The 18,657-nt window shown below is 41.7% G+C and overlaps 1 protein-coding gene across 6 annotated transcripts in view; it reads right to left on the reverse strand.

Moving 5' to 3' along the window:
- usp48 (ubiquitin specific peptidase 48) overlaps positions 1-18,657 on the reverse strand; it is a 227,292-nt gene that overhangs the window by 23,180 nt on the left and 185,455 nt on the right. For 4 of the 6 annotated variants that reach the window (XM_072245076.1, XM_072245078.1, XM_072245079.1 and 1 more), the window contains 2 exons: positions 18,432-18,493; positions 8,383-8,493 (listed from right to left, as the gene is read on the reverse strand). In XM_072245076.1, the coding sequence (XP_072101177.1) occupies positions 8,383-8,493; positions 18,432-18,493 (173 nt within the window). The remainder of the gene's footprint in view (positions 1-8,382; positions 8,494-18,431; positions 18,494-18,657) is intronic. The other 2 variants (XR_011883341.1, XR_011883340.1) reach the window with 1 other exon arrangement.

Consider the following 18,657-nt stretch of genomic DNA (forward strand, 5'->3'; position numbering starts at 1 on the left):
TAACATGAGAACTGCAATCTAAGAAAAGATTTAACTTCTTTGTAAGGGTACAAACTTTGATTCAATGGGTCTGCAAAACTACTAACCTTAAACAATGTCTTGAACTTTACAAAGGGCAAATGAGCAGCACTCATCAATGAGCTGCTGCATGTAATGGCAACAAATTAATGTATTTATTTATTTATACTTGGAGATACAGCATGGACCAATGAAATACACTGCCCAGCAGCCCACCCATTTAACACATTGTCCTGTGATGAGGCTAGTTTTACAATGGCACTGGTACAACTTTGGACTGTGAGAGGAAATCAGAGCACTCAGAGGAAACCCATGTGGTCACGGAGAAGGTATAGTTGGCACTGGAATTGAAGTTTGAACTCCAACGCCACAAGCTGTGATAAAATTGTGTTAACCACTACACTACTGTGGCGCCCATTTTATCATTGTAAAACAGCCTGAGATGCTTCCAAAGTGGATCATCATACAATTTCAGGGCAGATTGCCAATAGCTTGGCTGTGAGATAGGACTTCAGAACGAGATAAGGCAGAAATGCAATGGTTGTAGAAAGAAAATTCCAAAACCTTTGGATGTACAGTAGACTGCTAAAGGTATTCCCAGGAATAGCATTCCCAACAATAGTGAAGTGATTAATTCAGTGTTGTGCAAGAAGCTATAACTGGAGGACTACTGGCATCTTGAGGGAATGGAGGTTAGAGGCTGCCAATACAGAACAATGACCAACTTGAAAGTGGAGGTAAGAACTATAGAACCGAGTTTCTGCTTGAATGGTAGCTACTGCAAGTCATTGAGCTCAGGAGCGCTGGGACAACTTAAAAGTCATGGAGGAACAGAAGTGGATTGTAACTGTCAAGGTAACATATGCAGGTATTTAAAAAAAACTATTTAATAGGATGTAGGCTACACTGGCAAGACCAGATTTATTGTCCTTCCCTTATTGTGCTTAAAAAGATACTGAAGTCATCTTAAATAGCTGCAGTCTTTTTGGCACAGGTAATCTTAAAGTTTTTTGGAGTCAGGCACTCCAGGATTCACACCTTGTAGTAATGAATACCAGAACAAAACCCAGAGAAACACAAATGTGACTGTCTAATGGTATACGCCAAATGAGCAGACAGGAAAAAATATATTGTGAATGACTGGTTACTATGAGGTGCTAAATAAAATTGGGTCAGAATAGTGTATGACGTCAAGGGGAGAAAAGGTACATACCATATATTTGCAAAGACAAAAATTCCATCCACGTGGTATATTACTACACTGAAGAGAATGCATAACTATAGGCTTCTTTCACTCAGGGAGTAAAACTTCAACACCTTACACTGATCCAACTTACTGATATGGAAGAAACGCATTAGAACAGAATGTGAATTTATAATTAGAGGCATGGGATATAGTTTAGAGGAAAAATGGTGACTACTTTATCCTAACCTGTAATATGGAAATTTTGATTCTACCATATCGGATCGGAATGTTTAACTTTAATTGTCATTTTCTTTGCAGTTTAACAATTAATTATCTGCTTGTATTTTAAATAGCCTTTATATGCCTAACAGTTTGATATGCCTCTAGTGGCTGTACGAAATATAATTCTAGAAGCCTCTTAGCTTCTTTGTACTTCATTGAGTGAATAAGTGCTTTTTCATTATTTAAAGTTTACTGCAATATTGAATAAGTATTTTCTAATTAGTTGTCTCCCATTTACAGATTTGAATGAAATTTCTCTTATCTCTGGGTATAAAAGCAGCTGTTTCAAAGTACAAAGCATGTATATAGTACATAAATAACCCTAAGAGTCATCCTCCTGCAGGCATCCAGAAACACCATGGAACTCATTTAGGGACAACGTCAAAACACAATGCATGAAAATAAAGAACAAATCATGCAAACATTAAAAGTGATCAAATAACACACAGAATATTAAACATCACATCACAGAGACCCCAAAACAGTCCAGGAGTGACAACCACTGTCAGTTCAGTTTAGCGCTGTGCCAGTGACTGCAAATCTCAGATGCAGAGCCAAATAACAAAACAAATAACCATAAGCACATGGAACATAAATCGCAGAGTCCTCCAAAAAGGAGTCTACAACAGTGGAGCACATTGGGTGTTGAGGACATTAAACATCAAACCACGAAAGCCCTCGAGAAAGAGTCCCACAGCCACGAGCCACCTTTGCAGTTTTATGCTAGGCACCATCTTTAGCTTCTCTCTCCAAGTAGTAAGACCCTCTGTCCCTATTTGCTTCAACTTCCCTTATCAACTTTTGAAAAGACAATCATGAAACAAGTTTTATTTCTCGTTCCTGACTGAAGAACCTTGGATTTAAACACCAGAATCCACAACCACAATAAAGGTTCAGACTGTTTGCCACACAAAGGTAAACATTTTTCACCTTTAAATTTTAACAATACACATTGACTATTTGTTTAACATACACGCGATATTCTTTAAGCAGATCCCAGGTTATGTTCTCGTAAAGTATATATTCAAGGGATATATACAGCGAATTCCACAGATCACTATTCTCTGTCCAAAGAAATTCATCCTCATCTCCCTTCTAAAAGGACGTCCCTCTATCCTGAGGCTGTGTCCTCTGGTCTTAAGACCCCCCCACCACTCTATCTAGGTCTCTCAACATTCGAAAGGTCACCCCTCAGTCTTCTGAATTCCAGTGAGCAGTGGCCCAAAGCCATCAAACTCTCCTCATGTAACAAGCCTTTCAAACCCAGAATCATTTTCACGGACCGCCTTTGAACTCTCTCCGATGTCAGCACATACTTTCTTGGATAAAGGGCCCAAACTGTTCACAACACTCCAAGTGAGGCCTCACAAGTGCTTTATAAAGTCTCAACATTACATCCTTGCTTTTGTATTCTGGTCCTCTCAAAATGAATGTTAACATCACACTGGCTACATTCACCACTGACTCAACCTACAGATTAAGCTTTAGGGAATCCTGCATGAGGACTCCCAAGATTTTTGAATGTTCTCTCCATTTAGAAAACAGTCTACCCTTTTATTTATTGAACCAAAGTGCATATCCATACACTTCCCGACACTGCATTTCATCTGTCACTTCTTTGGCGATCTGCTGAATCTGTCTGAGTCCTTATGTAGCCTCTCAACTTCCCCAAAACTATCTGCCCCTCCTCCATCTTCATGTTATCCGCAAACTTGGCCATAAAGCCATCATCCAACTCAATGACATATAATGTAAAAAGAAGCGACCCCAACACATGTGGAACACTAAGTCTCCCTTTACTCCCACTCTTTGCCCCCTGCCAATCAGCCAATGCTCTATCCATGTTAGTATCTTTTCTGTAATGCCATGGGTTCCTAACTTGTTAAGTAGTCTCATGTGTGGCACCTTGTCAAAGGCCTTCTGGAAATCCAAGTACACAACATCAACCGATTCCCTCTTGAATATCTTACTTGTTATTCAAAGAATTCCAACAGATTAGTCAGGCAAGATTTTCCCTTAAGGAAACCTTGCTGATTATAGCCTATTTTATCAAGTGCCTCCAAGTACTCCAAAACCACATCCTTAACAATTTACACCAACATTTTCCGAACCACTGAGGTCAGACTAACTGGCCTATAATTTCCTTTCTTTTATTTCTCACCCTTATTGAAGAGCAGAGTGACATTTGCAATTTTCTATTCCTCCAGAACCATGCCAGAATCAATTGATCTTGAAGGATCGTTACTAACTCCTAAGTGGAGGGATGGATCTTAGGAGATGATGAAGCCTAACGGCAACTCCTTTGCTTGCATCTTCGGAAACAGCTCTATTTCTATCTTTAATAGATCAAATTTTCCCTCTCAGTGTTCTTTTGAAGACCCTGACCAAGAGTTACACACTGACTTTGGTTCTTTGCGCTTCTGGGGTCTCATGACTGACTGCTATTCGACATGCCAAGGACGCGGCTTAGAAGACTAGCACGCCTTTGGAGTTTCGGGATTTTGTGGCTCTGGAGGTGGGTGGACTTGCGGTGCCTCTGCAGGAAATCAGTGTGTCGTGGGAGACGGAAGATTGAAAGCAACAAGTTGGCTGCTGGCTGTATGCCTAGGGACCTGAGTTCTTTGGGCACAGTGCTTGGAAAAAGCGACGCAACAGACCTTTAACATCGTAAATGAGCGAGTTGTTTGTTATGTCTCCCCACTTGCTGTGAAATGAGGACACCCCTTTTTCCTTTATGGGGGGGAAGGAGGAAGGGGGGATGGGGAGAGGTGGAGGGGGAGAGGGGGAGAGGGGGAGAGGGGGAGAGGGGGGAGGGGGGAGGGGGGGAGGGGGGAGGGGGGAGGGGGGGGGAGGGGGAGACTAACTGTGGTATGTCGAATTACTGGGTAAATCAGAAGTCTTTGAGGTACTGCAAGTCTGTGCCTTTACTGATGCTTTGCTGCATGCTTGAGTGCTTGGTGGGGGCTGCTGTTGCTTTTTTTGCTGGTGAGGGAGGGGGATCGTTGCTTTGCTGCTGCTTATGCATGGGAGGAGGAGTGGGAGGGCTTTGGGGTTCTAACATTTAACTGTCAATCATTCTTTGGGGCACTCCTCTGTTTTCGTGGATGATGATCGTAATTTGGGCCTTTTAGCATGCATTTTCTGTCTCCCTTTGTCAGTTGTGGACCACATCTTTACTAATGTTTAGAGATCTGTATGTAACAGTACTTGCAACACCGTGTGTTCGACAGAGTGATCAGCAGCACTGGGGCTCCACAGGGGACTGTCTTGTCTCTCTTCCTCTTCACCATTTACACCTCGGACTTCACCTACTGCACAGAGTCTTGTCATCTTCAGAAGTCTTCTGATGACTCTGCCATAGTTGGGTGCATCAGCAAGGGAGATGAGACTGAGTACAGGGCTACGGTAGGAAACTTTGTCACATGGTGTGAGCAGAATTATCTGCAGCTTAATGTGAAAAAGACTAAGGAGCTGGTGGTAGACCTGAGGAGAGCTAAGGTACCGGTGACCCCTGTTTCCATCCAGGGGGTCAGTGTGGACATGGTGGAGGATTACAAATACCTGGGGATACGAATTGACAATAAACTGGACTGGTCAAAGAACACTGAGGCTGTCTATAAGAAGGGTCAGAGCCGTCTCTATTTCCTGAGGAGACTGAGGTCCTTTAACATCCGTCCGACAATGCTGAGGATGTTCTACGAGTCTGTGGTGGCCAGTGCAATCATGTTTGCTGTTGTGTGCTGGGGCAGCAGGCTGAGGGTAGCAGACACCCACAGAATCAACAAACTCATTCGTAAGGCCAGTGATGTTGTGGGGATGGAACTGGACTCTCTGACGGTGGTGTCTGAAAAGAGGATGCTGTCCAAGTTGCATGCCATCTTGGACAATGTCTCCCATCCACTACATAATGTACTGGGTGGGCACAGGAGTACATTCAGCCAGAGACTCATTCCACCGAGATGCAACACAGAGCGTCATAGGAAGTCATTCCTGCCTGTGGCCATCAAGCTTTACAACTCCTCCCTTGGAGGGTCAGACACCCTGAGCCAATAGACTGGTCCTGGATTTATTTCCTGGCATAATTTACATATTGCTATTTAACTATTTATGGTTTTATTAATATTTAATTATTTATGGTGCAACTGTAATGAAAACTAATTTCCCCCGGGATCAATAAAGTATGACTATGACTATGAACTCCCTTCAGGGTCTTTTTACCTTTCCATTCATTAGGTTCTACCCACAATGATTCAACACCTTCTGACCCTATCTCACTTTTTTCTAATGATTTGATTTCATTTTTTATCAACAAGCCATGCCACATCCTCTGTCTACCCATCTGTCCTTGGACATTAAGTTCCCAGCGATACACTTCTTTCAGCCATGACTCAGTGATGCCCACATCATGTATGCCAATGCGTAAATGTGCTCCAAGTTCATCTACCTTATTCTGTATACTGTGCACATTCAAATATAACACCTTCAGCTCTGTATCACTCTTTTCGATTTTGTCCACCTTTTACATTGCAACTCATCCTGTTGACTGCAATTTACCTCTATTATCAGCCTTTCCTCGCTAGCAGTCTCCGTACACACTGCCTGTTTGTAATCTAACTACCTCATCCTCAGCACTATCTCTCCAGTTTCCATCCTCCTGCCAAATTAGTTTAAACACTCCCAAACAGCTCTAGGAAACCTGCTGGGAAGGATACTGGTTTCCCTCAGGTTCAGGTGTAACCCGTCACTTCTGTACATCCCAATGATCCATAAAACTGAACCCCTGGCCCCTGTACCAGTTCCTCAGCCACATAGTCATCTGCCAAATCATCCTATTCTTTCGCTCACTGGCATGTGGAATAGGCAACAATCCATAGAATACTAGCCTGGATGTCCTGTTTTCAGCTTTCTACCTAGCTCCCTAAAGTCTCTCTGCAGGACCTTTACACCCTTCCTACCCATGTCACTGGTGCCGATGTGTACCAAGACTTCTGGCTGCTCCCTCTCCCCCTTTAGAATGCCATAATCCCGATCTGAGACATCCCTGACCCCGGCATCTGGGAGGCATCTTCAATGACTATGATCTCTTGGTGATGGAGTCCCGGATCCAGTTGCAGAGGGATCACAGAGACCCAGGCTTTGAAGCTTGTTGATTTGAACTTAGAGTATGACGGTATTGAATGCTGAGCAGTAATTAATATAAACTGCAGCCTGACGTTCATATTGCTACTGTCCAGGTGACCAAAGGTTGAGTGAAGAGCCAGTGAAATTGCATCAGCTGTATATCTATTGTGGCGATAGGCAAATTGCAGCGGGTCCAGGTGCTTACTTATGCAGGAGTTGACTCTGGCTGTGACCAACATCTCAAAGCAGTACAATTGAGTGCAGCTGGTTGAAAGTTGTTGAGGCAACTCACCCTGCTCTTCTTGGGCAGTGGTATAATTGTTGCTCTTTTGAAGCAGGTGGGAATCTCTGCCTGCAGCAGTGAGAGATTGAAGAACTCCTTGAATACTCCCGCTAGTTGGTTGGCACAGCTTTTCACTGCACCATCAGGGCCTGACACTTTGCGAGGGCTCACACTCTTGAAAGATGTTCTGACATCGGCTTCTGAGATGGCGATCATAGGGTCACCAGATGCTGCAGGGATTCACACAGGTATAGTTTTGTTTCCCCTTTCAAAGCGTGCATGAAAGGCGTTAAGCTCATCTGGGAGTGAAGTAATAGAGACATTCATGGTATTAGGTTTCACCTTGACGGAAGTAATGGCCTGCAACCTTTGCCAGAGCTGATATGCATCTGATTCAAACTCTAACTTCAATCAGAATTGTTTATTCACCCTTAAGATAGCGTTGGACCTCTTGCATTGTTCTGGATCACCAACCTTGAATGCTATAGATCTAGCCCACAGTATTCTATAATTCTCTTGGTTCATCCACGACTTTTGGTTTGGGTATTATGGTACGTCCTCGAAGGCATACACCCATCCACACAGGTCTCAAAGTCAGTGACAACTGTGGCACATTCATTCAGATTCGAAGATGAGTCCCTGGATATTGCCAATCCATGCACTCAATGCAGTCCTCTAAGTGCTCCTTTGCCTCTCTTGACCATACCTCCTTGGTCCTCACCACTGGTGCTATGCTCTTTATTCTCAGCCTATAAAAGGAGTGCGGAAGTACAGCCAGGCGATTTCAAAATGTGGGTATGGGATGGCACGGTAAACCTTCTTAATGGTGGTATAACCGTGGTCAAGTGTGTTGGCTCCTCTGGTTCCACAGGTGATATGCCGGTGGTAGTTGTTCAGACACTTCTTCAAGCTGGCCTGGTTGAAATCCCCCACAACGATAGGGAAGCATCAGGGTGCGTAGAAATCTGATTTCTATTAAGCTTCTTTGTGAAAACTGATTCCAGAAATTACTCCTGAATATCTTGCCTTTAACTTTGAACAGTTTTTGATTTTCGTGTGAGATTATAAATTTATAGCAGTCATTAAAAAAAAATCATAATTTTTTTCTTAATTCAACTACCCGTAAATCTTCTGAAGGAAATAAAGGCCATATTCATGCAATCTGTTCTATTAAAATCACTAAAGCCCTCGTAAAATGCAACTAATATGCACTGTACACAAGAAGACAGCTTGGGGTGTGCTGCCCAAAGTTGAACACCTCTACTCCAGATCAGGTCTTGTCAATGAGGTATATAACTGATATCTCTGGTTTGTATTTCAGCCTTTGAAGAATCTCTTCCACATGAAGGTAATATCTTCCTTGAATTCGGTTACTGAACAAGTGATGAGATCCAACACATTTTTATATTTTAATCAGGTTTCAATAAAACATATAAGAAAACAATTAAAACACTTAAATCACAAATAATGAAAATCATGGAGTAAGACTCACTGTTTTGAATCCTCTTTGGTCATTGACTCTGCCGTAAACATGAGGCCTCCATGCGGACAGAGAAGTGCATTGTTGCCTACAGACGATACAGGACTGCATTTCGTTGGCTTCCTTCAGCAAGCAGAATCAAATGAAAGTAGTCAGAGGAGGGATTTCTAGCAATGCAATACACGTACAATGAAAGACAACTTTGCATGTAAATATTATAATGGAAAATTGCTTCAATGTCTCTGCTCAGAATGTAGCCTTACAAGATAAGTTTCTCCTCTGCATCTTATGACTGTTAATTGAAGGTATCACTTTGACTTACAGTATACTGATGGATCTTTGTAATGATATCCCTTCCGTCTGTACAGTATCTCAATTGATGCTGGCTACTGTGCAAGGTACTGTGTGAACCCTGCTGAGGTAACTTAATTATACCCAATATTGAGAATGCTGAAGCTATTCATGTTCAGCTCTCACCAACAGTGACAAGTTGCCAGCACAATTTCCATCAACATTCCTTCAAGTTTTCAAAAGGTTTAAATTACAGTACGCAGTAACAACATTTAAATCTTGATTAGCTTCATAACCAACACACAAGGATTAACATTTCATAACAGTAAATTATTTATCATGTCTGATTTGAATACAAGCAACACAAACAATGCATAGCATAATTGTTTAGAATCAGAATCAGATTTATTATCAGGTTTATTATGTGAACTTTATTAACAGCAGCAGCAGTTCAATGCAATAAATATAGGAAAAAAATTAAAAACAAATAAATTACAGCATATGTACCTGTATATTGAATAGATAAAAAATCTTACAAAAAACAGAAATACTGTATATTAAAAAAGTGAGGTAGTATCCAAGGGTTCAATGTCCATTTAGGAATTGGATGACAGAGGGGAAGAAGCTGTTCCTGAATCACTGAGTATGTGCCTTCAGGCTTCTGTACCTCCTACCTGATAGTAACAATAAGCATGCCCTGGGTGCTGGGAGTCCTTAATAATGGACGCTGCCTTTCTAAGACACCGCTCCTTGAAGATGTCCTGGGTACTTTGTAGGTTAGTACTGAAGATGGAGCCGACTAAACTTATGACCCTTTGCAGCTTCTTTCAATCCTATGCGGTACCCCCACACCCCACCCCCCCCCCCCGATTCCAGAGGAGTATGTCCACAATCACCTTTGTTTCCATCAGATTTAAGCAGCGATAGTTCACTTAATCGCATGAAGACATCATATTAATGTACTGAATTTGGAAGCAGTTGTGGTTTTTTGCTGTATCAGGCTGAAGCAAGAATATTTAATTGTATCCATTGAGAGTTCTGCTGCCACACGAGTTGCCATTCGAGGCGCCCTGGAAGTATACTACATGTATCTTTTACTCATTTGTCATGTGTCATTCCTGTAACTCATTCCCAATCACCATTTCTACAGGAGGCTAATAATGGACAAGAGAATTTCAACATTGTGTATCAGCAATGTTGGTATTTATGTGTAATGCTAAAGAGACGAATATTCTTTTTCAATCTAATCTTTGAATCATATCAATTAATTTCAGATGATCTTTTAACCATTATAAATAACAGTGCACACTGCGCCAACACACCTGCATTAACTGCGGATTGGGTAAGCAGAGTACCTTTCCTGAATGACATCAGTAAACCAGACTTTTTAAGGAAATTTAATAGTTACACAATTATCATTATTGATAAAAGCATTTTCTTAAAAAAAAACACGATTATTTTCAGTGCTCCAGAATTACCTACTGAATACTGAAAGACCTAGATAGAGTGAATGCGAAGAGGTTGTTTCCAATAGCAGGAGAGTATAGAACCACAGGGCACAGATTCAGTAATTTAACTACAACATGCCACTGCCTAAGTGGGGAGCATTATCTACCATCAACACTCAGCTGACCAGTTCTCCTCAAACTTGGAAGAAGAGTACAGTAAGCAAAAAGATCACAGATGAGGAGTAACAACATCTTTCTAACTTTAAGTCCATGCTTGCTCCTAGCAGAGTAATCTAATCCAATCATTAGATGAGGAGCAGCACAGTAGTTAGTGTTATATTACAGCACCAGTGACCTAGGTTCAATTCTGCCACTGTCTATAAGGAGTTCTCTCCTATTCGCTTGGGTCTTCTCCAAGAATTCCAGCTTCTTCCCACTTTCCAAATATGTACAGTTTAATAGGTTAATTGGTCATGTGTGTGCAAATGGGTGGCACAGGCTCATTAGGCCAGAAGGACTTGTTACTTCACTGTATTTCGAAATTAAAAAAAAACCCAATTCCCCCCTATTTCCTTGTACCCCTGCAATTTATTCTGTTTCAAAACTCATCTACTTCACTTTCCTTTCTCACTTGGGTTAATTTACAGAGGCCAATTAAAACATATCTAAACACAATTAACACATCTCTGGGATGAGGAAGAAAACTGGAGCTTGCAGTAGAAACCATGATGTCATTGGGAGAACATACAAACTCAAAATAGACAATGTTATAGGTGAGGATCAAACCCAAGTGATGTGAGGTAGCTGTCCTAATTGTTGTGCCATTCTGCTGCCCTACACTAATGAGTGACTCATTATCATGTCTTCTGGTTGTCTTGGCATATCCCATAGGTCTATAAAGAAAGAGAAAAAGTGGAAAGGTCAGCAGAATCTGTGGAAAGTTAATGTTTTAGGTTTGAGAAGTGAACAGCAAACCTGAGGGATAAACCAATTTCAAAGTGTGTTTGCAAATCTATCTGGTGTAGATTTATCTGTCCACAACAATGCTGGAGAAAGTCTAGCATTCACATTAAGAACCTCATGGTTACATGGCACTACTATTGCATTAAATTGGATAGGTTATAAACAGATCTGATAGCAAAAATTGTGCATCAGGAAAGTGCTGTGAGCCACCAGCAGAATTCCATTCCATTGCAAATGTAATTTGATATACCCCTCATTCAACCACTACCACCAGTCAGCAGACCTATGAAAATGAATAGCGCAGAGGAACAGACTCTGGACAGTAGTAGGTGTACCAAAAAATGAAATATTAACCTGGTGAAAATGCAACAAAAACTTCTACTGAGCAAAGTCTTGCAAATACTAAGCAACGCAGTCACCAACTAATCAGATCTAAGCTCTGCTGTTCTGTGATAGTCAGCAGTTAATGGTTTTCGAGAACAGCTAACTGGCAACAGCAGATCCAAGAAGGTTCCTATTCTTAGTTGTGAGAGGATCCAATATGTATGCCCAATGACATAGTTGAAACATTTACAACATGTTCAGTCAGAAGTAGTTTACCCATGTCACTCCATTATTTAAAATGCACAGCATCACAGAAGCTAGTCCTCATTGATTTAATTGGCGCCATGGGATATCAAGAAAGAGATGAAACCATTCGATTCAACAAAGGCCATGGAACAAGACAATATTCCAAATCCAAACAAACAAACTCAAAGCAGCTGCGGAGGTTGACTCTGTGGTTAAGAAGGCGTATGGAGTATTTGCCTTTGTCAATCGTGGAATGGAATTTAGGAGCCGAGAGGTAATGTTGCAGCTATATAGGACCTTGGTCAGACCCCATTTGGAGTACTGTGTTCAGTTCTGGTCACCTCACTACAGGAAGGATGTGGAGGCCATAGAAAGGGTGCAGAGGAGATTTACAAGGATGTTGCCTGGATTGGGGAGCATGCCTTATGAGAAAAGGTTGAGTGAACTTGGCCTTTTCTCCTTGGAGTGACAGAGGATGAGAGGTGACTTGGTAGTGGTGTATAAGATGATGAGAGGCATTGATCCTGTGGATAGTCAGAGGCTTTTTCCCAGGGCTGAAATGGTTGCCACAAGAGGACACAGGTTTAAGGTGCTGGGGAGTAGATGCAGAGGAGAGGTCAGGGGTAATTTTTTTTTAATTCAGAGTGGTGAGTGCGTGGAGTGGGCTGCCAACAACGGTGGTGAAGGTGGATACGATAGGGTCCTTTAAGAGACTTTTGGATAGGTACATGGAGCTTAGAAAAATAGAGGGCTATTAACAGTCAGTTACCACACAAAAAATCAGCTCAGCTGTATAAGCGCTGTGGCTATAACAAAAGGCCAAAAGCTTAAAGTGAATAACTCACCTTATGACACCGCAAAACATTTTCACAACCTGCAAGGAACAAGGAGGGTGAAGGAATACTCTCCATTTGCTGGAAGTGCAGCTGCATCCAATGTTTCTCAAGGTATTCAACACCATTCAGAGAACCATTTGTATGACTCTCTGACAAACAAAGCTGGTCCACCTCAAGGATGCGTGGTTAGCCCACTGCTCTACTCTCATGAGAACCATGACAGGGTGACTAGGCACAGCTCAACTGGCACCTATAAATGTGACGATGATACAACTATTGTTGGCAGGATTTTAGATGATAATGAAGAGGCATACAGGAGTGAGATAGATCAGCCAGTTGAGTGGAATCGCAGTAACAACCTTGCACTCAATGTCAGTAAGACAAAGGTATTATAGACTTTGGGAAGGGAAAGTTGAGGAACACACACCAATCCTTATCAAGGGATCAGCAGTGGAAAGGGTGAGCAGTTTAAAACTCCTGGGAGTCCGGATCTCTGAAGATCTATCCTGGGCACAACATATTGATGCAATTACAAAAAAGGCACGACAACGGCTATATTTCATTAGAAGCTTGAGGAAGCTTGGTATGTTACCAAAGATTCTAACGAATTTCTACAGATGCACCGTTGAGGGCATTCTGACTGGTTGCACCACCATCTGGGATGGAGGAACCCACCGCACAGGATCGGAAAACGGCAGCAAAAAATTACAAAGTCAGCCAGCTCCACCTTGGACACTAGCCTCCCTAGCATCGAGGACACCTTCAAAAGGCAATGCTTCAAAAAGGTGGCATCCATCATTAAGGACCCCCATCACCCATGACATTTCTTCTTCTCATTATTACCATCAAGAGGTAGAGGAGCCTGAAGACACACATTTGAAGTCCTGCCGAAGGGCCTCGGCACAAAACATCAACTGTACTTTTGTCCATAGATACTGTCTGGCCAGCTGAGTTCCTCCAGCATTTTGTGTGTGTTGCTTGATGCTTTAGAAACAGCTTCTTCTCCTCTGCCGTCAGATTTCTGAATGTACACTACCTCACTATTTCTTTCTTTCTTTCTTTTTGCACTACTTATTTAATTATATATTTATTATTTTAATTTATAATTTTTTTATTATCCAACGCAATGTACCTCCATTGCAAAACATCATCTTTCACGACATATGCCAGTGGTAATAAACCTGATTCTGATACCACATGTACCATCTTGGAAATGGACTACAGTACTCAACTACGCTATTTCAACAGCACCTCTCAAACTGTCCAACAAGCACAAGGGAACAACACAACCTTACCATTCCCAATATGTGTCTTATCCTTTCTTGAAAATATTACTGGTCACACTAGCTTGTTCTAACCACACCGTTACAAAGTACCCATTTGAGCAACACTCGGTTCATATTCACCATCTCACATATTCCATCACTGCGTTCCAAGGCTGTAGTGGGCACCACTTACAAGCACCTACTTGCCAAAATTGCTAGGAGAGCACCTATATCTATTCTGGAAATTACGGAGTTTGCATGACTTTGCCCTTGCAGAAAAATTAAAGCGCTTAATACTCCCTTGGTTAATGCTGTGGAAGGACTCAGCTACTCCTCATGATCAAATTGACAACCCATGAACAATTTGGGAAATACATCAGCGACACATAAGTTACATTGAGATCAAATTACGAGGGGTGATTGATAAGTTCATGGCCTAAGGTAAAAGGAGTCAAATTTAGAAAACCTAGCTCATTTATTTTTCCTACATTTACACACTTAGTCCAGCGGTCGTAGAGCATATGGATCCCTTCTTTGTAGAAGTCGGCATCTTGGACCTCCAGAAGTGGTCCACAGCAGGGGTGATTGATATGTTCTTGGCCTACGGTAGAAGATGAGTTATTAACTTCAAACTTCCTGCATTTTCACTCAAAGAGTTGAACTGCACATGCATGTAACAAGAGTTGTATATCTCATCTCCTTCTACCTTAGGCCATGACCTTATCAATCACCCCTGCTGTGGACCACTTCCACAAAGAAGGGATCCGTACACTCCACAACCGCTGGACTAAGTGTGTACATGTAGGAGGGGACTATGTTGAAAAATAAATCTGCTAGGGTTTCTAAAATTGACTCCTTCTAACTTAGGCCACAAACTTATCAATCACCCCTCGTATATTAGCTCTACTTTAATTTTCTAGGAAGACACTCCAATGGCACAAGATTGGTTCGATTATAGCCTTACATATGCCTATTTCTACTAGGAGCTTGACTATCATCTGACTTTCTCTGTCAACCCACACCCTTTCATCCTATACCCACCCATATCATTCTGTTTGCGAATGTCCCACATTACAAGTTCAGGCCACTCTCCTCAAACAAGAAAATGATATTTATTCGGCAAAGAATGAAGCATCAATGACTAGTCAAGTTTGTCTCATCTCAACTTCCACCCCCAAACTGACTCCATTGCACAACAATCATTTTGGATGACTTCATGAAAGATCAGCTTTAATGATTCTGAACAGTGAAGGTTCTTGGTTGTACTAAGTCAGTGGTCCCCAACCACCGGGCCGCGAGGAAACGATATGATTTGGTGATAGGAGTCAGCTGCACCTTTCCTCATTCCTTGTCATGCCCACTGTTGAGCCATTACGCATGCGAGGTCATTACCCGCGCGTCATCCATGTCAGTGTGGGAAGAAGATCAACTCCTCAAGCTTGCAAATGATGGCGGGCTGAAAAGTATGTTTGACATAACATCTCTGCCGGCATTCTGGGTCAAAGTCAAGGCTAAATATCCTGAGATAGCCAGGAAAGCACTGAAAACGTTGCTTCCATTTCCAACATATCTCTGCAATGAATGCAACGAAAACCAAATTGCGGAATACACTGGACATAAGGAACCCCCTTCGAGTATCGCTGTCTCCAGTCACCCCTCAATAGGACCGTCTTGTTGCAGGGAAACAAGCCCAGGGCTCCCACTGATTCAGCAATATTGGTGCATTGCAATGATTTTATATGTTCATACGGGGAAAATATGTGCTGTGTGTTTAATATCTAAACGTTACTTAAAATGTTATGATGCTATTGACTTACTTATATAACCATATAACAATTACAGCATGGAAACAGGCCATCTCTGCCCTTCTAGTCCATGCCGAACGCTACTCTCACCTAGTCCCACCGACCTGCACTCAGCCCATAACCCTCCATTCCTTTCCTGTCCATATACCTATCCAATTTTTCTTTTAATGATAATATCGAACCTGCCTCTACCACTTCTACTGGAAGTCCATTCAACACTTACTTCAAGCTCCCTTGTCCTCCCCTGATAATTGACTTATCACTATATTCATGCGAGGAAAATATGCGCTGTGTGTTTAATATTAAATTCGTTAGAGAAACCCTTTTAGAAACGAAATTGAGTGTATTAGCCACTTATCACATATATTCCGGACGTGATTAACACTCCCCCCACCCCCGCCACAGAATCGCCAAAAATAATTTGTAGAAAAAAAAGGCACGTACATGCATGCGCAAATCACACATGTGTACTGGTGCCCGCTCAAGGCTTCATGGTCATTGTAGTCTCTTGGGGTAAACAACGTATTTGACTGCTACTCTTGTCTGTCGGCAATCCTACCCCCGCCCCCTCCGGGTCGGCCGGTCCACAAGAATATTGTCAATATGAAACTGGTCCGCAGTGCAAAAAAGGTTGGGGAACCCTGTGCTAAGTAATGAACACTATACATTTATTTCCCTTGGAGGAAAGGAAGTTAGAACATGATATTAACGTAATATTACATATTGTTAAAAGTGTGAAACATTCAAATTGAAGTGCCCTAATAAAGTTTACATTTCATAAAATGTTACTTCAAGTTAATTTCAAGCCAATAAACATCCGCTTAAATCAGTTATGAGTAAGCTAAATATTAATTTAGAATGAGCATGGAAGCACAGGTCGAATTAAAGTAAAATGCTGACTACTCCATTCAACATTCAGTATGTCATGAGATAGATTTCTCATTGCTTATAAAGTATTACTTTTAAAAATGTGCAATGTTGAAATAGGCTTAGAAGCAAGCCAAAAAATACTGTCCTCACCAAAAAAAACCTTTGGTGCTGGTACAAAGAGGAGTTATCATCTCAGAGTGTATGGGAACTTATGTGTCCCTGGAATGTGAGGTCAATACTCTTGATTTTAAAGAAAAGCCTATTGAAAGAAAAATTCAAACTCAGAAAACTGCAGCAATGGGTGTGCCAGTGAGTCTCACTTCAGTGATTGGTAAATTGATGGAGAAGATCCTGAGAGGCAGGATTTATGAACATTTGGAGAAGCATAATATGATTAAGAATAGTCAGCCTGGCTTTGTCAAAGGCAGGTCGTGCCTTACGAGCCTGATTGAATTTTTTGAGGATGTGACTAAACACATTGATGAAGGTAGAGCTGTAGATGGAGTGTATATGGATTTCAGCAAAGCATTTGACAAGGCACCCCATGCAAGGCTCATTGAGCAAGTAAGGAGGCATGGGATCCAAGGGGACTTTGCTTTGTGGATCCAGAACTGGCTTGCCCACAGAAGGCAAAGAGTTGTTGTAGATGGATCATATTCTGCATGGAGGTTGGTGACCAGTGGTGTGCCTCAAGGATCTGTTCTGGGACCCCTACTCTTTGTGATTTTTATAAATGATCGTGTTGAAGTAGTGGAGGGATGGGTTAGTAAATTTGCTGATGACACAAAGGTTGGGGGTGTTGTGGATAGTGTGCTGGGCTGTTAAGAGTTTACAGCGGGACATTGATAGGATGTGAAACTGGACTGAGAAGTGGCAGATGGAGTTCAACCCAGATAAGTCTGAGGTGGTTCATTCTGGTAGGTCAAATATGATGGCAGAATATAGCATTAATAGTAAGACTCTTGGCAGTGTGGAGGATCAGTGGGATCTTGAGGTCCGAGTCCATAGGACACTCAAAGCTGCTGTGCAGGTTGACTCAGTGGTTAAAAAGGCATATGGTGCATTGGCCTTCATCAACCGTGGGATTGAGCTTAAGAGTCGAGAGGTAATGTTGCAGCTATATAGGACCCTGCTCAGACCTCACTTGGAGTACTGTGCTCAGTTCTAGTCACCTCACTATAGGAAGGACGTGGAAACCATGGAAAGGGTGCAGAGGAAATTTACATGGATGTTGCCTGGATTGGGGAGCATGCCTTATGAGAATAGGTTGAGTGAACTTGGCCTTTTCTCCTGGGAGCAGAGGAGGATGAGAGGTGACCTGATAGAGGTGTACAAAATAGTGAGAGGCGTTGATCGTGTGGATAGTCAGAGGCCTTTTCCCAGGGCTGAAATGGCTAGCACGAGAGGGCATTGTTTTAAGTTGCTTGGAAGTAGGTACAGAGGAGATGTCAGGGGTAAGATTTTTCATGCAGAGAGTGGTGAGTGTGTGGAATGTGCTGCCGGCGGTGGTGGTGGGGGCTGAGGAAATGATAGGGTCTTTTAAGAGACTCCTGGATAGGTACATGGAGGTTAGAAAAATAGAGGGCTATGGGTAAGCCTAGGTAGTTCTAAGGTAAGGACATGTTCAGCAGAGCTGTAGGTTTTCTATGTTCCTAAAGTTGAAAAGCTGAGAGCAAATTTGTAGATTTGAAAATATTTCAAAATAAAAATTGCAATGATTTAATGATGAAGAGTTGGACAATACTAAGTGATGGTGATAATAAATGAAAGTATCTGGGTGCACATCTGGACCAAGGTGTGATATTCCCGGAAAGACAAAGTGATAATTGTGTTATCCCTTTGGTTTTTGCTATTTGTGGAATTGATTAATGGGAAAACTATTTTCCAAGTAAAATACAAATGACATCACTCCAATTATTAAAATGAAAAGTTATTTTTCAACAGTGTTTAGAAACTCATTTGATTCTTCTTTTTTTATTTATAAAAAACAGAATTGATATAAAACAAAATCACCTGATAAACTTCTTCCATTCTTCAACAAAAAACTGGGAAACAACATAAAGAACATCAGTTTCCTGGAAAACAAATTAAGAAACTGTAAATAAAAATATCACAATATTATATGTTACATTATTAAATCAAGTTAGTCAAAGCAGTTCATATTAATCTTTGGAGAAGTATGAGAAATGAGGCTGTATGTTAATAAAAGCATTAGCCAAGGCAGTTATAGATATTAAAA

The sequence above is a fragment of the Mobula birostris genome, chromosome 27, assembly GCF_030028105.1.
Source record: "Mobula birostris isolate sMobBir1 chromosome 27, sMobBir1.hap1, whole genome shotgun sequence".
Taxonomy (NCBI): domain Eukaryota; kingdom Metazoa; phylum Chordata; class Chondrichthyes; order Myliobatiformes; family Myliobatidae; genus Mobula; species Mobula birostris.